Source organism: Pelodiscus sinensis, chromosome 7 (genome assembly GCF_052426305.1).
Source record: "Pelodiscus sinensis isolate ZL-2025 chromosome 7, ASM5242630v1, whole genome shotgun sequence".
Lineage (NCBI taxonomy): Eukaryota > Metazoa > Chordata > Testudines > Trionychidae > Pelodiscus > Pelodiscus sinensis.
Window position 1 is genome coordinate 62324948 of NC_143058.1, and position 25899 is coordinate 62350846.

Genomic DNA, 25899 nt, shown 5'->3' on the forward strand with positions numbered 1-25899 from the left:
AATATTACATCTCCTGCAAATGAACCTAAACATTTCATTATAGTTGTACCTTAATACTGGTTTGCAGGCCATTACCTTCTCCTTTGGAAGGGAATGGATGTCTTCAAGTCTAACTGCCTCTATTTGCTTGATGACCCCATGCTTTTCCCTGCATGCATTATCTCAAGGAAAGGAATGAAAATTAAGGTTACAAGGCTTAAATGCAGAAGCTGACCCATTTTAAAGTTGTACTATTCTGGAACCTAATCATGAAATCCTGTAATCAGGGCCATCTTGAGAGGAGAGTGGGGTGCGGGAAACCTGCCCCCTCAGTGACCCAGGCATGGGGTGCAAGGCGAACCCCCCTGTAGGCCACATACTTGCCCCCACTTCTTTCCTAAGTCCACTTCTTCTCCACCCCTTCCCCCTTGTCCACTTCTCCCCTCCCCTGAGTAATACAGCCCAGGAAACTATGGAAGCTTGGTGTGGTGGCAGTAGCAGGGGTCACCTCCCCTGCACTCATCACATGACCCATGGTAGCTGGAGCAGCCTGACCCCAGACTTCTCCACCACTTCATCCTCCTAGCCCCTTGACCTCTCTACTCTATGGCGGAGGAAAGCAGAGTGCCCTGGGGCCAGAGCACTCTGCTTCCTACCGCTGTGGAGAAGGCAGCATGGCAGTGTGAAGTGGAGTGGAGCAGGCTGCTGGGCCGCTTTGGCTCCCGTCGCCACGGTGAATGCATGGGGAGAGACCTTTGTTGCTGCCACGTGCCAAGCCCTCATAATCCTCTGGGTTTCTCCTGTCCATAGGTTGGTCGTGATGACCTCTGCAGAGCCCTCAGAAATGTGGGACCTAGGGTGGCTGTCCCAAACCATCCTATGGATGGGATGCTGTGCCTGTAAGTGAAATAAAAAAGCTGCGTTCTTTTCTCACAAACTAATATACCAGAAGAAGCTCCTCTGATTTAGTTTGAACTACTCTAGATATACATCAATGTAACTGATTTCTGAATTTGGACCCCCTATATTCTAAAAGTCCACAGAATCATGAAACCATAGAAATTCAGCACTGGAAGGGACGTTGTCAGGGCATGTAGTCCAGCCACCAGAATTGAGGCAGGACCAGGAAGACCATCCCTGACAGATGTGTGTCTACCTGTTCTTGGAAACCGATTTCAGAGCTTAACTAGCCTTGCAGTTACAGCTTCCCGTTGGAATTTTTTTTCCCCAGGAGCTAATCTAAAGCTTCCTTGTTGCCGGTTAAGCCCATTATTTCTTATCTACATTTAGTGGACATGGAGAACAATTGATTATTGTCCTCTCTGAAATAGCCCTTACATTGGAAGACTGTTACCCCGGGGAATCAACGGGCTGGGTGGGTCCCTGGCCAAGGGGGTGTGGCTTCCAGAAGGGGCATTGGGTGGAAGAGGCAGGGCCAGGGCAACCAGCCCTCTGTGGCACCCAGAGTGTGGCACTCCACCCACCCAGCTCTCAGAGCACCTGGCACATCACTCCAGCGACAATTTAAAAGACCCGGGTCTCTGGCTGCTACATTGGTGATGGGTGAGAGCCCTGGGCCTTTTTGAATCACTGAGCCCCAGGACAACTGCCCTCTTGCCCCATGTGTTGGCAGGCTTGCTGTTCCCAGGTACCCCCTCTGTGTTCTTAGGACTAAACGTGCCAAAGTTTGGTAGCCCTTTCCCTATAGGTCAAGTTTGCTCAAACTTTCCTCTTTCCTAAAGTGTGGACACAGCCCTCCAGCTGAGGCCTCACCACTACCAGCTAAATCAGCACATCTCTTACTTTCCATCTCTTACTTATAACACTCTTGGTGTTATACTCCAAAATGATATTAGCTGTTTCTTGCAACCGCATGACATAGTGGATTCATACTCAAATTACGATACATTACAATGCTGTAAGCATGTAGGCATGCATGGCATCCTTTGCTGTCAATCTCTGAGGGGGACCACACCTCTTCACTATAAATTTCCAGATCCTTTTTAGCAACAGTACTATCTCCCAGCTCCTTATGCCCCATATTGCAGTCGTGCTCTTGATTTTTTTCCTTCTTATGTGAAGTACTTTGCACTTGCCTGTATTGAATTTCTTCTTGTTAATTTCAGAGTCATTCTCTAGATTGTCAAAGTTGTTTGGAATTCCAATCCTTTGTTTATGAGACTCTCATATAGGCTTGTGTCAAAAGCCTTATTAAAATCCAGATATTATACGTTTCATATTTTCCTTCCACTCCATTTTCTACACCAATATCCTTGTCACATGAGGTAATTAGGTTGGTTTTGGCATGATTTATTTTTGACAAATCCATCATTGTGGTTACTCTGTAATCCTGTTATCTTCTAGATGTTTACAAAGTGATTGTTTTCACTTTGTTTACAAATTTTTCTGAATTCCTCCAGGTATCAAACTTAGGCAGACTGGTCTATAATTTTTCAGAACCTCTTTGTTACCCTTTTCATAAATAGGTTCTATGTTTGTCTTTCTCTAGTGCTCTGGGACCTCATTTCTCTTCCATAAATTCTCAACGATTCTGATTCTCGTATATAATACCTGAGAATTATTCAGATGTTACTCAAAGATATTTGAGAATGTGATTAATTCTCATTACTGTTAATGATTCTGATATTACTGCAGGTAATTCCTAGGCTGAATTTCATCAAGCCAGCCATCTTGAATGCATCTAAGTAACCTAAATATTTTTAATCTGTTTCTTTCCTATTTTGGATTGCATTTCTTCCCCATTGTTGTTAATGTTAATTGTGTTAAGAATCTAATCAGTATTTACTTAAGGTATGTCTACACAGCATCATTATTTCGGAATAACTGACTTTATTCCAGAATAACCAAGTATGTATTTACACAGCAAGCCATTATTTCGAAATAATGTTGAGCTGGGGGACTTCTTATTCTGACTCCTTTAACCCTCATTTCACAAGGAGCAAAGGAAGTCAAAGAAAGAGTGTTTTTCCTGCTATGTAGACAGCGCCAAAAGCCGAACTAAGCTATATTGACTTCAGCTATGCAATTGACGTAGCTGAAGTTGTGTAGCTTAATTCTACTTTTACCCTGCTGTGTAGATGTGCCCTTTGTGAAGACCGAAGCAAAAAAGGAATTAAAATTATTTTGTATTTAATTTATTTAAAATATTTTTATCCCGCTTCTCTGTTTAAAATATTCGAGCCAACTTACAATTAAAAAAACCCACAATAAATAAATGTATATAAAGTAAAATACAAGGGTCCCCCGGGGGAGGAGGGAACCTGCTAAAACACCTCAAGAGGAGAAACGCACACCCCTAAATATCAATAAAAGCATTGTTTAAAAGAGTGGCCGTGGTGTGGTGCTGAAACAGTGCCAACTCAGCCTTGTTAATATTGTCTGTAATTAGCTCTTCCTCCACACTAAATAGAGAACCTACAGTATCCTTCATATTCCTCTTGCTCCTAATATGTTTAGGGAATCTTTTAGTGCCTTTTATGTCCCTTTCAAGGCATAACTCATTCTGTGCACTACCCTGTCTAATTTTGACTCTGCATGCACTTGTCCATAGCAGTCCATGGTTCTGCTTTTTCATTTTCATGTAATTAAAAATCTCCTCACAGAGCTATGTCAGCCTCTTGCTATTCTTCTGATCTTTCCTTTGCTTCAGGTTGGTTTGCTGTTGCTCCTTAATACTGCCTGTTTGAGAGGCTGCCAACTCTTCTGAATGCAGTGCACAACATGTTCAAAATGCAAGCCTAGGAGTTTAAATTCATAATTTTGCTAGACTCTAAAAATCACGGACCAAACAGAGACCTTGGATTTATGGTTTATAACAATCTGGAATCCACTACCCCTCAGTTGTGTCTTATGACTATGTGGATATTAACAGGCCACTTCACTGTGAATGGTCCCCTCGAATATGTAGTAACTGTTTATGCTAAAAAAAAAATCTGTTCCACTTTGCATTTAGCTGTGACACTCCGGCTACGTCTACACTGGCCCCTTTTCCGGAAGGGGCATGTAAATTTCACGAGTCGTCGTAGGGAAATCCGCGGGGGATTTAAATATCCCCCGCGGCATTTAAATAAAAATGTCCGCCGCTTTTTTCCGGCTTTTAAAAAAGCCGGAAAAGAGCGTCTACACTGGCCCCGATCCTCCGTAAAAAGTGCCCTTTTCCGGAGGGTCTTATTCCTACTTTGAAGTCTATTCCTACTTTGAAGTAGGAATAAGACCCTCCGGAAAAGGGCACTTTTTCCGGAGGATCGGGGCCAGTGTAGACGCTCTTTTCCGGCTTTTTTAAAAGCCGGAAAAAAGCGGCGGACATTTTTATTTAAATGCCGCGGGGGATATTTAAATCCCCCGCGGATTTCCCTACGACGACTGGTGAAATTTACATGACCCTTCCGGAAAAGGGGCCAGTGTAGACAAGCCCTATGTCTTTGGAAGATCAGGATGGAGAATGCACCCCCTTAAGAGGTTAAGGATAATCACATTTGCTGGAGTGCATGTTTTCTTATATAGGGCAGGGAACAGCCAGGGGATTTTTCCTTCTCCATCACTCTGCATTGGTCTATGAATCTAGCCCTCTGAGGGAAGAAGTCAACCGATGATACAACATTCATATTGTTGCCCAGGCCTGCTTGGACAACGTAGCTCACTTTTGTTTCCAACTCTGGCTTACACGCCACAACGTAAGCTAGAGGGTCTTTGCGACTTGTTCCAGGGCAAAGACGGGCTAAGAAAAGTGCACGAGCAACAGTTCCAGGATCAGGCCCAACCGTTTAGAATGAAATTATGGTTTGCTGAGGTGCTAACATGAGGAAAAGTTAGAGCTGAATGTATCATCTTCTCCAAGCAGAGCTGTGGAAAGCTCTTGGGTTTGTTTTTTTAACAATTTACACATTTAAATTCACACTTCCTAAGATATGCCTTTCACATTGTCCTAACATACAGTAGAAACCTGTAACTCTCCACATCACTTCAGTGAGCGGCGAGAGAGCGAGGAGGGGAGAGGAAGCCATTCTGAATTCAGCAGCATGTCTTAATCTCTCTTTATTGCTTTGGTACTATAACATATAGTATGAGCTTAAACCATTCTGCATTTTCAACTTGCTGCCTGAGATTTTAGAGTCTTTGTTGGGCACTCTTTTTTCCCACAGGAGTTTTGAGATGGATTAAATGCATAAGCCAAAATATTTTAACATAACTCCCCTTCTGCATACCTGCCCTCGCCATGTCTGCATCATTCTTCTACTATTCCTCTGAAAAACATGGCTATCATTTATAGATGTGATAAACATGCAGACACTTCATGCAAGAGTTAGAGCCCTACCACAGAGCCACAGGCATTGCATCACGAGCTGAGTCAGTAAAACACAGTGGGTCTCCATGTACGGAAGGAAAAGAGGCATGGGTTACTTTTAGAGATGATGAAAAACCAGAGAAGTCTATGGACATGAGCTTCGTGCTTGATATAGCTTGTGAAATCATTGTACTGGATAAAATAACTGAAACCACGTGTTGGATTCCCTCATGATTTCCTTCAAGAAGAAATATGGCCACAGCCTTTGGTGAGTTGTTCTGTTGGCTGACTCACAACCTTATCAAACTGGGAAACCCCAGTAGGCAGATTTTTTTATTATTTTTATGTATTTATTTATTTTGGTTAGGCCTTCTGTGACACAAGAACTTCTGAATGCCAGATAGCAGAAGGGTTCCACAATATCCCGATTTAGATGTGTACATTCTGGTTCACAAAAAAACGACAGGCAAGATCTTAAAAAGGAAGCCAGACTCACACTGGTCTAGGCTATCATTGTAAAATGCATGTACAGGTAGAAGGAAGCAGTTAGGTATGTAATCTGAAATATGTTCTTAGATTCAGTGTCATAGCTGAGGTAGAGAAATAAGTTTCGTCTCAGACAAAAGTTGTTTATTCGCCTTTCTCTCTGTCGCATATAAATTAAGCATGTACACTAACACCATGGATGCCCATTACACAGGAAATTATCAGAGAGATGTAGCTAACTGAAAGCAACACCCAGAAAAACAAGTGAATATACAAGGGTTGTACTGTCTCTGAATACAGATAAGTAGCTTTAAGGACATAAGGTGAAGTCAAAGAACCCACCCTGAATATGCTGAACTTGGAAGTAAATGAGCAGTGTATTTACATTCATGAAAACACGATCTGTACCCATCTTGACAGAAGAAGCTGCAAAAGGTTTTGAGTGAGACATGTTTCATCAGGCAAGGTAATCTGATAGTTAAGTTTAGTCTCTAGACAACACATTATGATTTTGCTCTACACGTAATCTTTTGTTTCCTTCCTCACTATCTCTTGAACCCCCAGTAAATGTATCTTTGTTTTCACTATAAATATATCTGGTTACGTCTAGACTGCAAACCTCTTTCGAAAGAGAGCGTCTAGACTGCAACCTCTTCTTTTGGAAAACTGAGCCGCTTTTTCGAAAGAGAGCACCCAGACAGTCTGGATGCTCTGTTTCAAAAAATCCCTGTTTGCATTCAAGAATGCCTTTTTTCGAAAGAACACTTTCGAAAAAAGGTGTTATTCCCCGTAAAATGAGGATTACCGCCATCGAAAGAAAAGCCACGTTCTTTCGATTTAATTTCAAAAAAACGCGGCTGTAGTCTAGACTCAGGTGAAGTTTTTTAGAAAAAAGGCTACTTTTTTCGAAAAAACCCTGCAGTCTAGACACAGCCTCTGAGTGCTGTGGTACTAAGCAAAGGGTTGGTCTTGAGATGAATCATACAGGCTGGTATGAACGCTGTTTCCTTGGGGACAGTGGATGGGGTAGTTCTGTGGGTAACCAGTGTTGGGCTAGATAAAAGAGGAGAATCCTTACAAGTGAATCATGGGCAGAGGTCTGCATCTACTATTCTGCTAGGCAAAGTAAGGGCCGGAGAGCCCAGAGGAGGGTGGGTGCTTAATAGGCTGATGAGTCCAGGGAGATGATGCTCAGTTCTAAGCAGGAGGGTTATAAAATCTAAACAAACTCTTTATGATGTCTTCCACAGAGGCTTTCTCTGTATCAGCTTGTTTCCCAGCTCACTCACATCTTCAAGGACCACACCTGGCAAATCATCCCATTTCCCTGAAATCATGTCACTTTTTCACTGCTTATAGCTCTTTAGAATATAAGAACATAAGAGCGGCCATACTGGGTCAGACCAAAGGTCCATCCAGCCCAGTATCCTGTCTGCCAACAGTGGCCAATGCCAGGTGCTCCTGAGGGAGTGAACCAAACAGATCAAGCGATCTCTCTCCTGCTATCCATCTCCACCCTTTGACAAACAGAGGCTAGGGACACCATTCCTTACCCATCCTGGTTAATAGCCATTAATGGACTTAACCTCCAGGAATTTATCTAGTTCTCTTTTAAACCCCATTATAGTCCTAGCCTTCACAACCTCCTCAGGCAAGGAGTTCCACAGGTTGACTGTGAGCTGCATGAAGAAGGATTTCCTTTTATTTGTTTTAAACCTGCTGCCCATTAATCTTTGATCTGGTAACTTCCAGCTTTGGCAAGGCAAGGTTTGCAACTGATTGAAGACAGGATCCTGGAAACTAACAGCTTGCTCCCGTTATCTTTCAAATGTGTTCTTATCAGAAATGCCATTTTTTCACCTTCTTGCACGGAGCCACTGAATTTTGGCATTATAGGTGCATAATAAATATTTCTGTGCACTTGCTATACGTTAGATCAGTAGTCACAGAGAACCTTCTAATAAACCAAGTGTTCATAAAACCCATGTATCTTGGTATTATCATTACACATCAGCTCTATGTCAGTCACTATGTTCTTCTTCTCTGAAGTACAAATAATAATGTTTTTTTTTTAATACTTGGCAGGGTGACACCATTGTTTCCTGTGACTCCTACGGTGTGGTGAAGTTCTGGGACGTTCGGAGGGTAACACCAATGATATCAATAGATGCGGGCCCTCATCCTGGCAATCAGGTGGTCTTTGACCCATCCGGTAGGATTCTTTCTTCAACTGACAGCCTTGATTGTCAAATGAAGTGTTTTGCTCTAAAAAGCGTTTTGTAGCGGGGTTTAAAATTCTGAGGCCAGATCCCCAGCTGGGGTAAATCAGCATAGTTCTATTGACTTGAGTGAATCTATGCCTGTTTCAACCAACTATAGGTTGAACCTCTCTAATCCGGAAACATCCATCATCTGGAATGATTTTAGTTAGCTGGATGTCCACTTTTCGTGAGTTTGGCCAACTTTCTTGCAATCCCATAAAGTTTGTTTACAGCCACCAGTTCTGGCTTTCAGTGTTCTGTGCTGTTCTGTAGCTCTAACTTACCCCTAAATGTCCTCTAACAGCCCAGTTAGCAGTGGAAGTGTTGGTAATGCTGCTGGACAATACCGACCTCCCGTAGTCTGGAAAATTCTCTCGTTCAAAACTGGTCAGGTCCTGAGGGTGCCAGACAAGAGAGGTTCAACCTGTAATGTTATAACTCAGACTGATTTTAATTTGTCTAAATTTATTAATGCTCAGTTATTACATACAACCAAACATTTACAGTGATGGCAAAAATGAATTCCATAGAAGTCAGAAATGCTCACTCAATGTCTGAGAAAAACAGAGGAATTTATTTCTCCTCCTCTTCCACTGCTCCTTTGTATGTTTAGACAACAGTTGTGTTTCATAACCACCCATGATAAATCCTATTATTCTCCCTGCAGAGCCCTATCATATTGAAATAAGTGGTCTATTATGTACAAAGAATTGGAACGCATGTATAACGCAACACTTTTTGCATCGTCCACCCTATATTACAATTGGTTACCTGCACTGTTACTGAATGCTCGGTTTTGGTTTTCATAGAGATGTTAGCTTTGTTTTACAAAGGACTTTAATCGTCACAACCACGGGGGCTGATAAGTAGTTGTACCGCACTATAAACTTAGGCCCCAATTTCTTTGAAAATGTTCCTGCTCACAGCAACACTTATGTGAGTTCAGCTTTAAGTACACACTTAAGTGCTGTTGAGGCTAGACGCAAGGCATTTAAATCGAGTGGGAGAGATGAGGGAAAGAAGCACTTTCATAATAATAGCACCACAGTCATAATGACAAACAAAATACACAATATAGAAAATTATGTCACTGAGTCGCTATTACTAGAAAAACCTCTGTAGAATATTGTAGGATTTTGTACAGATCTCAATATTTCATCATGCAATACAGTTCTTTTCAGAAGCTGATTAATACTAAATGTGCATTGTCATTTCCAGAAACGGTGTTGACATTTCTGATGGGAGTGGGCTTTAAGGTCAAGAGGGCCATAGAGAAGCCCTCCAGGTGGCTAGAGAGGCCCTGGAGGAACTAGGCAATCAGGGCCAGGGAGACCTACAAAAGAAACTGCAGGGCTACAGGTAGCTCAATTGCAACCCAGACCTGGAAAGGAGAAGGTCAAGGGGGTTTACTGGTAGAACAAAGCACTGCTCAGAGTGGGGAGCTCTTTAGGACGCTGTCTACAGGAGGAGGAGCCCTGGAGGTGCCACTCTCCTGCTGACTGAGGAAACAGATTGAGAGACTGCTGGATTTGAAGGTAAAGCCCCAAAGAAAGGGCAAAGGACTTGTCTCCAGGAGGGGAAGCCCTGGAGGCACCATTCTCATTCAGAGTGTGGCAACAAATGAAGGGAACGGCATTGACCTGAGAGACACTCTACAGAGGGGCACCAGGATGGGCCTCTGTTAGAGATGTACCCCAGACAGGAGTGATCACATGGAGCATGACTCAGCCAGAGGGCTGAGTAGCTACAAGGCTTTTACAAAACTGAGGCAGTACAGGAACCCGCCCTCGGCCAAATGGGGGGGGGGGGGGGGGCTCGTGTGAGGTGAATGCTGACCCTGTTACAATATTATGTGCTTTCCACTATTTTCAGAGGTCTGACTTGAGCTCTGTGCTAGAGCAGAATTACAGAGTTTAGAAAAAGAGCTCACATGGTGCATGATGTGGATTTGAAGGAGTTTTGCCTTTCTCATATCTGGAACGTAACGTAGAGGCATTTGTAAAGGAATCACATCCCTGAAAATGCAGTCGCGGTATTTTGAGCCAGATGGGAAGTTTCCAGCAGAAAGCTTATCAGATTCAGATAGTCTGAATGGGCAACGTTTCCCATTATTTGGATAAAATCCAAACTTTTCTCTGCAGGAATAACCGCAACAGAGATACCAGGATGGGAAGAATTACCACAATGTAGCATAATTTAAAAGAGCACAGTCATAAGCAATAGCATCTTACTAAAATAGAATATTACAATATCTATATCTCTATTATCTGTATGCTGGTAGTGCCTGGAGTCCTAATTAGGATTACAGGCCCTTTTGTATTAGGCCTCGTACATACGCAGAATGAAAAGGCAGTCCCTGGCCCAAATTGCTGAAAATCTAATTATGTATCTAGTTCCCATCATCGAGATAGCCGCATATAAAAATTTACATAAATAAAATATTAAGTTCCTTGTAAAACAACTTGATTATTACCTAATGGAAGATTTTTTTTGTTTAATTTTCTTTTGCCACCACTTTAAAATAGTTACTGCAGAAAATCTATTGTAGAGAAGGGTCTTAGATTTTGGTCTGAAGATGGCAAGATCTTTTGTCAATATCATAGAACACTAGAACTGGAAGGGACCTTGAGAGGTCATCGAGTCCAGTCTCTTGCCTTCACGGCAGGACCAAGCACTGTCTAGACCAAGGGTGGCCAACCCGCGGCTCGCAAGCTGCATGCGGCTCTTCAAAGAAAAAATTGCAGCTCCAGCACCCGCACCTGCGGCTCTTCAAGGGGCAGCATGTTTCTGTCTGCCAGTGCAGACTTAAAAATGGCCACCTTAAAAATGGCAATGCCTGCTCTGTTCTTAAAAGGGCTGCGCCCCACCCCGTTTTTTTTTGTTTTGTTTTTTTGCTTGACCAAATGGTGGCTGGGGGTGGGTTGTTTTTTTCCCCCCCTCAACAACTTTTTTCCCTCGGCTCTTTGCGCTGTATCCACCACTATTTTGACTCTTCGTCAGTAATGGGTTGGCCACCCCTGGTCTAGACCATCCCTGATAGATGTCTGTCTAACCAGCTCTTAAATATCTCCAGTGATGGAGATTCCATAATCTCCCTGGGCAATTGATTCCAGTGTTTAACCACCCTGACAGGTAGGAAATTTTTCCTAATGTCCAACCTAAACCATATATTTGCCAAAAGAGAGTTCTTCAGTGCAGGATTGTTATCAAGAAAGCCTAGCTTCTTTGTAACGTTATCGGGGGACACCAGATGGTGCTACAAAAGACTTTTTGCTAATTCTGTTGATCTCAGTGTTACTGTTGGCAGAAGTGCTTATTGGTGGCTGTGATACAGTTCCTGAGAATATGATCAGTGAGCTTCATTTTCTCTTTTAGCATCATACAAAGCCAGTTCAGTTAATGGAGAGACCCTTGCTACCGAAAATGGGTTTTGAATAGCGCCTCCCTCCCTCTGCATTAGTCCTCCTCTTACTATCAACTGTAAAGTCCATTTTCTCTCTGCCTGAGTTTTTCCTCTCGCTGAATCACTCTCTTAGGTGTAGTCTTGTCTACAGTTTTTATCTGTGTGAGTGAAATATTATGCCTCAATTCTTGCAAGTCTCATTCGAAATACATTCAACTCCAGCATCATTGGCTGGACTGGCTTAACTCTTCTGGTGGGGGACTCCCAAAGTTCAGGGGTGGGGATAAAAATGAGATATTCAATGTGCAGGAGGGGGTGAGGGTCGTGACTGGGGGTGTGGGCTCTGCAGTGAGGCTAGAAGGGAGGCATTTGGAGTGCAGGCAGGAGTGGACTCAGGGAAGGAGATTGGTGTGGGGGTGCTGGGTCTGGCCAGGATTTACGGTACAGAAGGGGGCTCAGAATTGGCTGTGAGGTCTGGGAGGGAGCTAGGGACTTAGGGTGGGGGAGGTTCCTCAGGGTTATGGCACCAGTTCTGGGAGGGAACTGAGGTCCGGGGTGGAGGGGAGGGCTCAGGGCTCGGGCCTGGGTAGGGCTATGGGGCACTTACCTAGGGCAGCTCCCATTTGGTGGGGGAAACAGGTAGCTCTGTGTGACCCATGCTGCCCTGTGCACACTTGTAGCTCCCTCACCCCCCACATCTGTAACTCCCCCACAGCTCCCAATGGCCATGATTCCCAACCAATGGGAGCTGTGGGGGCAGAATCTCTAGGGCAGGGCAACATGGGGACAGTTTCCCATGGCAACATGGCTGGCAGCCTGTGGAGCCACCTCCCCTTCTCCTCACCAGGAGGGGCTGGCCTGGTACATAGGGACTTTATGGTTTGCAGTCCCTAAAGCCCTTTTCCTAATCCCACACTGGTTGTTGGTTTTGGGGGGTGGGGAGTGTCAGGGAAACTAGAAAGCTAGCTCAAGCCATGGAATATAACACAGTCATTGAGATCGCTAGGGTACGTCTAGACTACATGGCTCCGTCGACGGAGCCATGTAGATTTGTTTGTTCGGCAAAGGGAAATGAAGCCACGATTAAATAATCATGGCTTCATTTAAATTTAAATGGCTGCCCCGCTCTGCCGATCAGCTGTTTGTCGGCAGAACGGGGCAGTCTGGACGCTCCCCTGTTGACATGAAAACCCTTTATCGACCTCCCCGGTAAATCTCATCCTACGAGGCATAACGGGGAGGTCGATAAAGGGCTTTCAGGTAGGCGCGGGAGCGTCCAAACTAGCGTGCTGAGCTGACAAACAGCTGATTAGCTGTTTGTCGGCTCAGCGCGGCAGCCATTTAAATTTAAATGAAGCCGCGATTATTTAAATCACAGCTTCATTTCCCTCTGCTGATCAGCCTAATCTACATGGCTCCATCGACGGAGCCATGTAGTTTAGACACACCCTGTGAGTCCTCCATTGGCTCCTACTTAGTATGTGGGTGGTACAATGGGATGGGACATTTTTTGCCAGTTTATACCCGGTTTGGGGAGAAGGAGCAAAATTCTTCTCTATGGAATAGGAGTGTCTTGGCTCTATGATTTCTGCTGCTAGGTTTCCTGTGATTTACAGACTGCTGAGTTTTCTAACTAGATGAGGGGACTCACTATCTGTTACATTTGAAAATACAGTTAGAAGAACATTAAGGTTGCCAAAACAAGCACTCAGTGGTGAGGAAATGAATTTGGGCCCCTTGTGCGGAAGATGTGATCTTTAATTACAGGGATACGTGCCATTTTGGCCACTGGATTCTTGCCTCATTTAGTGCCTGGGATGAACTCACTGAGTGGGTTGCTACTCACTATTTCCTTTTATCCTAAGGGTTCAGTTTGTGGAGCCCCATGTTATTTACTGCACCCCATCTAACCCTTTAACTGACTATGGAGTTGTCCCGTATGGGGCTTTTCTGTGCTGCAGTCCTACTACAGGCTGAACCTCCGAAATCTGGGACTCTCTGGTCCGGCAACATCAGGACCATGGATGTTGCTGGATCAGGGAACCCGGGAGTGTGAATTGGCTGTGAGCCCTGTCTCCCAGGAGCCCAGGGTTGCAGTGCGGCAACCAGCGGCAAAAGTGGGGCAGCCAACAAGCCCCATCCCTGGGGATCCCATTGGAGCATGGCAAAGGCGGGGCAACCGGCAAGCTCCCTTGTGGGGATCCCCGGCAGAATGCAGCAGAAGTGGGGCTGGCAAGCCCCATCTCTGGGGACGCAGCAGGAGTGGGACAGCTGGCAAGCCCCATCCTTGGGGATTCCCAGTTGGGCTAGGGAGAAGTGGGGCCATGGTGGATAGGGAGCTCCATCCCCAAGAAGACCCAGTGGGTCGGAGCCCAAGGCCAAGCCCTGCAGGCTGGAGCCCAGGGGCAGTGGGGCTGGAGCGGAGGCAGCCTCAGGGAGGAGGACATCCTGGGAGGCCAGTAACAGGGCACCTCCCCATCTCCGGCAAATTCCCTCATTCAGGACGGGTCAGGTCCCAAGGGTGCCGGATAAGGGCGGTCCAACCTGTAGTATCTTAAGTCTTTACAGGCATTAATGAAGTTTACTTTCACTGTGTGAGGTGAGGCTGCATTATTGTCCCTATTTTATATTTAGGGAATTGAGGCACAGAAATTAAAGCCAAAATTGTCAACTGGCTTTGGGTGCCCAATTTGAGATGCCTAAGTGTCAGGACCTGATTTTTGTTCAGAATACCTAGCATTTTGTAGTTGTGTGTGTGCCTGTGTTAGAACACAGCTCCCGTTGACTTCCATTGCAGTTGTAAATGCTTAGCTAGGCTGCAAATGGGGCAAAGAATGACAAGGAGTAGAAGTCTCCAACGGATAGCCATGCTAGTCCATATCTGGAAAAATAACGAGTAGCACCTTAGGGCACATCTACACTGCAGGGTAAAAGTCGAATTAAGCTACGCAACTTCAGCCTTGTCAATTACACAGCTGCTGTTGAAATAGCTTAATTTGGCTTTTGGCGCTGTTTACACAGCAGGAAGTTGAAGGAAGAGTGCTCTTCCTTTGACTTCCCTTACTCCTCATGAAATGAGGGTTACAAGAGTAGGAGTAAGAAATCCTCCAGCTCGCCATTATTTCACAATAGTGGCTTGTGGTATAGATGCGCACTATGTTATTTCAAAATAACATCAGTTATTCCAAAATCAAGCTGCCGTGTGGATGTACCCTTAGAGACTAATGTATTTATTAGGGCATGAACTTTCCTGGATAAAACCCACTTCATCAGCTGATTTGGAGTGGAAATCACAGAGGCAGGGATGTATTAACACAATATATGTCTACCCCTGCCCCTGTAACTTCCACTCCAATTCATCTGATGAAGTGGGCTGTACTCAGGAAAGCTTTTGCCCAAATAAAGCTTTTGTTAGTCTCTAAGATGTCCCAGGACTCTTCATTGCTTTAGGAAGTAAAAGGTTTCTCTCACGAGGGAAGCAGATGAATGCTGCCTTAGGGTACGTCTACACTACATGCCTCTGGCGACAGAGGCATGTAGATTAGGCTATCCGGCATAGTAAAATGAAGCATCGATTTAAATAATCGCCACTTCATTTAAATTTACATGGCTGCCGCGCTGAGCCGACATACAGCTGATCAGCTGTTTGTCGGCTCAGCGCGATAGTCTGGACGCTCCCCTGCCGACATCAAAGGTATTTGTCGACCACCCAGGTAAACCTCATCCCAGGAGGCATACCTGGGTGGTCGACAAATACCTTTGATGTCGGCAGGGGAGCGTCCAGACTATCGCGCTGAGCCGACAAACAGCTGATCAGCTGTTTATCGGCTCAGCGCGGCAGCCATGTAAATGTAAATGAAGCGGCGATTATTTAAATCGCCGCTTCATTTTACTATGTTGGGTAGCCTAATCTACATGCCTCTGGCGACAGAGGCATGTAGTCTAGACGTACTTAGAGAACAGGGTTCTGTGCCCACCTCAGCCAGAGGTCCTATGAGAATGTGATGCTGAGCAAGTTACATAAACCAAAATTTTCATACGTGACCACTGGATATCCAACTTGAGGTTGGATTTTCTGGATATCCAACTTGAGGTACATGGGGTCTGATTGCAGTACACCCATCTACTCTTGCTCTAGTTTCTAGTTCCTGGTCTCTCCCCCACATTTCCTTGCTCCTTTTACCCTGCAACTCAACCCTCTGTATTCAAGACACAAAGATTCCTCCTCCTCCCCTATTTTGAGTGGTGCCACTGCTGCCCACAACAACTGGGAGGAGTAATCATAAGAAAAGTTCTGCTCAGCCCTGAGATGGAGCATGCTCTGTGGAGATTGTGTATGTGCAGCTGAAGTAGCACATAGGAACTATGAGGTGATGACGCATGCTCTGTGGAGATGGAATCTTCAGGGAATTTAGCTGCCAAACTCTAACAAATCTGTACTAAGCATTTACAGATTGAGATTTTCCTCGGGTTATAAACTGGCCAAATTAAGATTAATTTTCACTAGGACAGCAAAAGGCACATCTCTGACATCAAGGTGATTCACCTGCCAATTCTCAAGTCCCTGCTCCAAAGCACAGAGGCAATTAGAGCTTCACAACACAATGATTGTGAGCTGTGGTTTTTTTAAAGGGCAAAACAGCATAGTTTTCCATAAACTAATCTGGCAAAACATCGGAACAATTTTAGCTGCAACTTCCCCCTCACACACTCCAAAATCACAGAACTCTTAACAGGGAAAATTTCAGCCTCAACCATACAAAGTTGGAAAAGTTTATAAGCAACTGAAATGAGGGTCTTATAATGGAAAGTGCTGGGCAACCTTAACTTTGCAAGTCATCGCCTCTGCTGCTTAGATTATTGTATTAGCAGTTTTAAAGAAAATATTGTTATAACTCCCACTCTCTGGTCCTCATATATTGCATGATCTCAAGTCAAACAAGAGGGATTTGTCTGTCATCATTTTTAATTGAGTAAAAAGGTGCCAACGCAAAATTGAATACATAATCATTTTCTGCAATCTGTAAGGTTGATTTCAGAAACGGGATAATCCTTTAATAGAAGTTTCAGTTCATTTGATCTGCATTTTATGTTCACAAGCACCCAGGACAAATAGCACATTATTTGAGAATGACTATAGGCTGATCAGGTGGCACTAGAAATAACTACTTATTTTGTTTTATCTAAAATTGAATTTTAAATAAACACTTACATGCAATTAATACAGACGTTGGCTTCAGGGGGTCCATCTCACTTCTTGTAGGTGGAAAAGAAAAGCCCGTTCAACATGTTTTTATTTCATTGAACAATGTGCAAATGCAAGAAAAGGACAAGTGTTTTATTCTGGTGAAAGTCCAACTTGTAGAGTGTGGCTTTCTCGCACTTACAGTCTGCAGAAATGCCTCTAATCTTCAGATCTGCAGTGTGCATCTCTATTGATATTCTTCACTCGTTTCCTACTGACCTCTGAGGGAGTGCAGGAGCTAATTTGGGATTTAGATTACACCAGCACAAGAGAATAAGAACCCTTTTTTCATTTTCCCTACACAGACTAAACAGGCTTTGGACTCTTCACCCACTCACTCCCTGTAATTGATGAGAGCATAGGGATAAAGCTTTGTTTTACACCTGCCCCTTACTGGCCAGAGTAGATGAATGGTTGCCTGTTGGAGGAGTTAGTAATGAATAGCTGCTCTAGATCAGTGGTAAATTGTTACATCCAGGGGAAGGAGAAAGCAGGAGGGGGTGAAAAAGTGACTAGCTCTGGGGGGGGATATTTTAGTACAAAGAAAATGTGGAGTGAAAAATGGCTGACTTCTGAAAACAGAGTTTTTGCCAAATTTGTTGCCCTCTTATTGTTTTTTGTTGTATGTTTTTGTGAATGTTTCACAATGTTTCAGTTGTTCATATTGTTGAATTGAAATCATATTTGGAACTGTGATGGAACCCGATTTTGATAATTGCTGTTAGAAACTTGGTAAATGCGCAGAAACGTACACAGCAAAGGGGTCCATTTGGAAATCTGGGCAAAGGCAACAGTTCCGCACTTTCATAAATTCTATACAAAAATAATGTTCTTTATTTTAGCCAGCTGTAAGTGTGACTCAGAACACAGTCATCGAAACTCAGTGCTATGTACCACAAAAATATAACCTAATCCATAGTAATTTGACAACCAGAAAGGGGAGTAAAGACATTTTAACCTTCTTCTAATAGGAGGAGAAATAGGTTAGTAGAATACATTCAGATCTGGCTACATTATTAAGTGCAGTGCTTTAAAAAATGAAACCAAGCAAATAATTACTTCCGCCTGATATTTTGTACTGAAATTATTTTAAGATCTGACCCTGTACTGGGAAGCAGACCCAAAATGATTGTATTTCCCTGATTACAGCTGGCATGTTGATTCCAGATCTTTGCTAGAAATTGGTGCCAATGGCAGTGAGAACCAAGATTTGATCCTTCTCTCCCCTGATTTTGGTTGCTTTGTACTGATCAGCAGGCACAAAATGGATTCTCACCTCAGGTGGCCAGGTGAAGATTCTCGCAGCCCAGGAGAGCTCTCACTTGATCTAATGCAGCTCCTCCATTCCACCAATGGTCAGCCTTTGCTCCACCGCCAGCTGGAAGAACCTGGAATATTCTAGAATTCGGATGCAGGATGGGCCATTATCTCCCTATTTTTCCTGGTGTTTTTACCTTGCACTATATTTAATATCCTCTGATTGCTGGTTAAAGTAGAACTTGACCAAAAAAAATCTTTCATGCAGTGATTACAGAGTTGGCCTTTGTAGCAGCAGCTCATTTTTCTCTAGATAGAGCAGTGATATTTTAAATGCTTGGGTTTTTCCTTATGCCTCTAATTTCTGTATTGAAAGGCAAGTGATTTTTTTATATATTTTGTTTATTACAGGCATCTTATTGGCCTTCATCTTTTAATCCCAAAGTTAGATTATATAACATGAATTATTCTTCAGGGTACTTTTTCCAGCCTGAGCTTCACATTCATGGAGGATAAAATAGGGAGAATCTGCAAATACAGCTTGTTCTATGTGACTCCTCCCTTGGAATTGCATTGGCATTTTTCTGAGTTTGGTGTAAGAAGTCAGGCACACCCCAAATCCCTACGTCATTATTTGTGCTCCTTTTTCTACCTTACGGGCAGTGTTATAGCTCCACCTACCAGGACTAAAGGGGTGAACCACCTATGTGTGTAATATCTCATCTATCTGCGGGTATGTCTACACAGTAGGGCTAAACTCGAAATAAGCTACACAACCTGAGCTACGCCAATTGTGTAGCTGATGTCAAAATAGCTTATTTCGAATTTGGGCACATCTACACAGCACTGATTTCACAATAGAGCAGTTTTCCTCTGACTCCCTTACTCCTCGTAAAATGAGGGTTACAGGAGTCAGAATAAGAAGTCCCCCTGCTGGACATTATGTCGAAATAACTGCTTGTGTGTAGTCTATTTCATAATAACGGCAGTTATTCTGGAATAACGGTGCTGTATAGATCTACCCTGTAACACCAGCAGTGGGAACCAAACCTGAGACCTCTGGAGATCAGTGCATGAGTCTCTATAGCTTGAACTAAACACCAAATGACTCTTAGCAAAGTGGTAGAGCAAACTCATTCTCTCCCTCTGTAAATGGGCTAAGTGCCACTACATGGAACAGTCCACCATGCCCAGAAGGTGTGTGGGCTACATATCCACTTTGTTTCCATTCTTTTACCTGCTTCAGCCTGGAATAATTTGTGTTTGTGTTGCATGTTCCTGTTTCAGCTCCTTTTCTCCATAATTCTGCTTCTGGTTTTCCTTCCATCCTGCTTAAAGTAAAGGACCATGGAAAGAAGTAAAAAAAGATAGAATCTGGATTTGAAGAGGGCTCAAGATCAGACAGGATCTTTTCCTCATAGTCCTTGGATGCTCCCTCCAGTGGGCAGCAATTCAGACAGACAGCTAGTTCAGTAGCTCATTCAAAGCATCTAGGTCAGTTTGCAGTCTGCGTAGATGTGATTGTTGGCACGTCTTTGGCCTCGTAAGTCCTTAATGTTAGTCTGGTGGCAATCTGTCTACTACCTCCAGGAATCTTTCTTCTTCCCAAGTCAGCTTAGTCCTCTGTTTGCCTGGTGGTTCCCCTAACTCTACTTTGAGTGGGCCTTTCTTTCCTGTGCCAAATTTCCCATTCTCAGCTTGTGCCAATGCCAGCTTTTTGAGTAGACGTGTCTGTGTGGATCCATGCTGGGATCATGGAGAATGGATCTTCCTCTAGGCAACATAGATTGAGCATCAGTCTCCTATAGCCTCAGACTATCTTCTTAGCCTTACAAATTTGAGAATCCCTAGTGTTCCAGGAGCATATATGTAACCCTTCTGCCGGGTAGGCCTGGCAGGAACCAGGGCTGGGTTCAATATCTTGGGGTCAATCTCACAAAGAACCGGCTCGAGCCCCCACCCAGTGATCTGGGAAATTTACGCACCCCTGGGCGCCTCTGAGAGGCAATGCTTCCCCACTCGCAAGCACTGAGTCTGAGTGTAGGAAAAGAACATTTAATGAAACAGAGGAAGAATTCATACGGCATTAGCTTGGGGAAAACACCACAAACAGAGTTCATAACCCAAACATGAGCCCCCACCCCGGCCAAGATTCGCCCAAAGTCCACTGACTCCCCAAAAGTCTCTGTCCCCACAAGTCTCTGTGCCACCCAGAGTCCCAAAGTTCACCCGCAGGGTTTCACCTCCCAACCTGGGTAGAAATGGGGGTGGGGAGATAGATAGGGGGCACCTTATACGAAACTCCGCTACGCTTCACCAGCTGTCTCGTCCCACACCTCTGGACGCTCCGCTGGGCACCTGTCGCCGCTTCTCGCCTGCTGCCGCTCCACGCCATGCCACTGGTCGCCACTCCTCGCCTGCCGCCGCTCCACGCCACGCCGCTAATGGCCGCTCCTCATCCACCGTTGCACCACACCACAGATGGCTGCTCTTCGCCTGCCGCCGCGCCACGCCACGCCGCTAGTTGCCGCTCCTCGCCTGCTGCCACTCTACTGGCTGCAGTAGGTCTGGCTCTTAGCCAAACCAGTGATTTCAGCTTAGTGATTTCAACTCTCAGCCAAACCAGTGATTTCACCTCTCAACTGAATCCAGCTTTCACTGGACTAGCAAACAAAAAGACTCCTCAGGGAATCTGCTTTAGGTCTGTCCTTAAAACAAAGGGGGAAAGGTGCAGGCTGGGCCAGTCTTATAGCTCACACCTGGTAGGTGTGAAGCAGGCTGACTTAAGTCCTTTAACCCTTTCCCCCAGCTCTGTCTACTCAACTCTGGAAGGGGGGAGGCTTGTTCTTCCGAGACCTCTTACCATATAGACTCAGTGCTTGCGAGTGGGGAAGCATTGCCTCTCAGAGGCGCCCAGGGGTGCGTAAATTTCCCAGATCACTGGGTGGGGGCTCGAGCCGGTTCTTTGTGAGATTGACCCCAAGATATTGAACCCAGCCCTGGTTCCTGCCAGGCCTACCCGGCAGAAGGGTTACATTTTGTTGAACCAGTCCCCCTTGCCCAGGCTCAATGCTTCTGACTGGCAAAGAGCACAGCTGCAAGATGTCAACATCCGTAACACACTACTTGCAAAAAGAAAAGGGAAAAGCCCTAGTGCAGTTGCCACATCCACCCCTGAGGGTAAGCTACTGTTGCGGGAGTGGTGCAAACTGAAACTAATACAGGGGGTGCTGCTACGGATCACCGTAGATCCTTTGCAAAATCAACGAACGCAACTAGTGCTACCAAAAGAGTACAAAGCCTTGGCCATAAGAGCCCTGCATAATGATTTTGGGCATTTAAAAATGGAAAAAACCCTGGAACTTATCCGTAGTAGGTTTTACTGGCCCCAAATGGCTGAAGATGTACAAAAAAAATGTAAAACCTGCGCCCAATGTGTTCATAGGAAAACTCTGCCTACCAAAGCTGCTTATCTGAAGAATATCACCACCAGCAGGCCTTTGGAGCTGGTGTGTATCAATTTCTTGTCTTTAAAAGTGAACAGAAAAAATATGGGGAACATTTTAGTAGTAACTGACCATTATACCCGATATGCACAGGCATATCCCACACGTGACCAGCAAGCCACTACTGTGGCACAAGTTTTGTGGGAAAGATATTTTTCAGTGTATGGTCTCCCAACTCGGATACATTCTGACCAGGGGAGGAACTTTGAGAGTCACCTCTTGAAGGAGGTGCTACGATTGTCCGGAGTTAAGAAGTCCAGAACAACACCTTACCACCCCCAAGGTGACCCTCAGCCTAAGCGGTTCAATCGAACTCTACTAAATATGCTGGGGACTTTACGCCCAGACCAAAAAGCATCCTGAAGCCAGCATGTCGCATTTTTGGTGCATGCCTACAATGCTACAAAAAATGATGCTATAGGGGTCACCCCATTCTTCATAATGTTTGAACGAGAGCCGATGCTGCCTATAAACATATGCTTTGAAGTATCAGAAGATGGCAAGAGTTATGAGACACACTTGCAATATGTCTCCCAATTACAAAAAAAAACTGCAGAATGCCTATCGCTTGGCTACTGCAGCTGCCCAAAAAAATGCAGACCGTAATAAACACCAATATGATGCGCAAGTGCGCCCACAAAAGCTCCAACCTGGGGACAGAGTTCTGCTACAAAATATGGGTATTGCTGGCAAACACAAGATTGCCAACAAATGGAAGGCAATGCCTTACCGGGTGGTAAAAAAACTTAAAGATCTACCGGTCTACAAGATTAAACCAAAAACTGGGCCAGGGCAAGCAAAAACAGTACATCGGAACCTTCTGCTGCCTGTGGGAGAATTGGTAGGCGCTCCTTACGAAATGGACCATAACATGGGGCCTCAGCAAAAAAGAAGTGTCCGGCCAAGTCAACCACCCATCATGTGTGGTGAGTCCTGTAAAGCTAATCTGCCTCTACCCAGCACCTTTAAAAGTAAATCTGAAGAGGAAGATAATCCCATTGAGGATACTGGGATGCAGACCAGATTCCGAAGTCCATCAATAAGACATGGAGAAAGCTCCACTTCTTTGGCTCTGAATCCTATGGCTGAGGCATTTAGGCCTGTGGAAGGAGGTTCGGTGTACTCACCTAGACAAACCTCGGAGGATAAGTTTGTCCCATCTACATCTTCAGAACTTCTGGAAAAGGAACAGGCTTGTGATGACACACCTGTGTCAGTGGACAAAAAGTATGTTCCAGGGGAAGGTGTCCCCAGTGCCCTGGACATCCCAGCATCTCAACAAGAGGTGCAACGGCATGTATCTAAAGAGAGGGTACCTACACATAACCCCTTGTCAGCCCTACCCCCAGAAGAAGTCCCCACAGTTCCTGCTGTGCCTGTGCTCAATAGGCGTGATAGGGTTATAAAACCAGTGAACAGGCTAACTTACAATGCACCAAAAGTGGTTAGTAAGGATGTAATACACCTGGCACACAGGCTGGTAGAGGCCATAGTGGGGTTCCTTAGACCCTTTAAAAAGAACTCACGTTGCTGGTATAATCAGGAACATATTTTGCCGGGACGGCAAATTTTTCACTGGGGGGAGGATGTAAGCACTGGTGGCATGTTTAACAGTTCCCACATTTAGGGGTAGCATAATTAGTGACCCCCACAACAGTCCCAAATTATATACAATTCTCCACATTCCATTCCAACACTGACCCTCCATCAGCCCTGGCTGAATGGGATTTACATAGCCACACCTTGGATTCTCTCCTGAGCAGTATTTACATGTCAACAGTTAACAGTTAATTACCTTGTAGAGCTAAACAACTGTAGTGGGCACACCCACCCCTCCTTTCAGCTGGCTGACAGCAAGCAGCAGTTCAGCCCCTGCTTACATATATGATAGCGGAATTACCAGTAGTCAGCAATCATATATATCAATGAAATAGAGGAGACAAGAACATTCTTCTTCTTTTGGAGGTGTGTGATCGGGGTGTCCATTTGGCATCCTAACATGCATCTCTTCAGGAGATCACGCTACAGCTCAACCATGTTTTGACTTGGCTATCACCAACGAAGCCTTTATTGTCTTTGCATTTTCCAGCCTGCATGTCTCCAGCTGGCAACGCCGGTAAAGGCCGGATTCACCTCAGCTCTGTCATCCAAAGTCTCTTGCATTTGCACCTTGCCTGCTGAGCTCAGATCCCTTACTCGTGGGTGTTTGTGCAACGCATTGGGACAAGCAGCTGCGCTCTCAGAGCCCAATGTTTTCGGGGAAAAAACAAAGAATAAGTCAGAGGTAGTGTGATTTGCCTCCTGGGGCTTCTGACGCTCTGGGTTTTGGAACTGAGAGATCTATCCATGGACAATCTGTGGAAGTTCTTGTGTCCTCTGCATCAGTTGGCCTAAGGTTCGATCTTCTTTCTTTGTCCTGATGGGGCTGTCTGGCTGTACCCTAGGATGCCTCTCTTGGTCTTCAAGTCTTACAAGCAACACATTAATATAAGCACTCCTCTTCCTCCAGAAATGGTCTACATCTACTGGCTGTCCTTGACTGACTCCGTGGTTAGGATAGGAATACAGGGATGTCAAACAAGGGAGAATTGGTCAATGATCATTCCATTGGTTGTAGTCCTCTCTTCTTTCATCAGGCATCAGTCTCTGACACCTGCATCTGATCTCTCTCCCTCTCTGTCTCTCTGGATTTTCCTTTGCCTCTTGAATTGGACAGAAGTGGATAGACCAGGGCATTCATATATAGGATCTGATTGACAAGTGTTTTGCTGCCTTGTGTTCTTGAAGGTGAAGCCACAGCACTGTCTGTCCCTGACTATTTCTCCCTTCCAAAGGGAAGGACTTGCCAGTGACTAATTTTTCATTGTTTACATGTGGTATGTTACTTATGCTGTGACACGAACATTTTTCAACGTGACCAGAGTCCATGCTCTTAAACTGGAGAGAGGAAGGAGAAGAGGTTTTTAATATGTTTATCCTCATTTTCCTTGTATACACATCATTAAAATGTACTTTGGGAAGGAGAGTGGGAACTGCAGGATTGTATTTTGTATGCTTGTGTGTGTTTTCTTTTTTTCCCCTGAGCTAATGGGGGGGGGGGGGGGAGGCGCGGCTGTGTGCTACTGCAGGCAATTGCTTTGAGCTCTTAGCACTTTGAAGAGATTAGCTCCATTGATATTCTCTTCATCTTTGCTAGGGAGGAATGCTTCCTTGCCCCAAGTGCAGGAAGATGGACAGCTGTTTAATAGAGCCAGCCTCTGTTAAGTCAATACACTATAATGTTAAATATTCTCTTCTCATATGCGCACATATCTCCAACACTGAAACTAGGTTCTGGATGCAAGGCTGCTACCTTGTGAGTGCAATATACCGGTCTGTTAGTTTTGTGAGCATCCCTGGTTGAATGCAGTGGTAGCTGACTGGTTAAACATTATTCTTGAAGAAAGAGCAGGACTCTCAGCTGTATTGGCATGAAGCCCACAACTTGGTGATGGGAGAATCGTTGTTTCTGAGTGTGTGTGCCAGAAATGTCCACACGATTTTTGAGATCCCTGTGTTAAACTAACACAAGCTGAAAGTAATTGGAGGTTTGCACTTCCCAAGAGGAACATAGCTGATCAAAATTCTGATTTCTCTAGGAGCTAACTACAAACCAGATTATTTATTTTTCAATAGTTTTTTAAGATCGCTCTTAAACTAGGCACAAGTATTTTTAAATATAAATTTAGTCAACATTTCAAATATTTTCCTATGGCACTGCTGCACTTGTGACTTAATTAGGTCCATGTGTTTTTGCATTTTTATTAAATCCAGCTCACAAAGGTGCAATTAGTAACTTCCCAGTCTGAATGTGTTTACAATTATTTAATGAAAACTCCTTTCTTTCAAACTGGAGGCCTCACCATTCCATCTAAAGTCTGGCTTAGCGACAAAACTTCATCTCCTGATTAGCTTATTCCTACAGACATCAGACACTAAAGATCCTTGAAGGTCATTTTGTCCTTTCTTCCATGAAAGCTTCTCTTAAAGATCAAGCGCTTAGTTAGTTTTTGTGCTTTGAGTAAGCATTACTCAATTGTACATAAATAAAAGAATCAATATTGCCTTTATATTATGTAATACAAAGCAGGGATTTATAAAATAAAGTATCAAATGAATTTGGTTGTATACAGGGCTATATGTGTACTATATATATATAGAGAGAGAGAGAGAGAGAGACAGAGAGAGAGAGAGAGAGAGTAAATATAATGTAAGGAATAGGATAGATATAATGGGCATTTAGTGGAAAGAGGATGGCTCTCGAGATTAGTAATAGGGTGCATAGATTTCTACTTCTTGATCAGTGTTAAGAATCTAGCTCAAGTTACTACTGATGGAAAGTCATTAGCATCTGGCAGTTTTTTGATGAGCAATCCAAAATGAGCTTGTGGGCTTCATGGAAAGTTGTCCATACCTCA

General features: G+C 44.4%; 1 protein-coding gene across 4 annotated transcripts in view; it reads left to right on the forward strand.

The window, feature by feature from the left end:
• SPAG16 (sperm associated antigen 16) overlaps positions 1-25899 on the forward strand; it is a 667853-nt gene that overhangs the window by 511650 nt on the left and 130304 nt on the right. For all 4 annotated transcript variants that reach the window (XM_014575658.4, XM_025186825.3, XM_089779827.1 and 1 more), the window contains one exon: positions 7856-7982. In XM_014575658.4, the coding sequence (XP_014431144.2) occupies positions 7856-7982 (127 nt within the window). The remainder of the gene's footprint in view (positions 1-7855; positions 7983-25899) is intronic.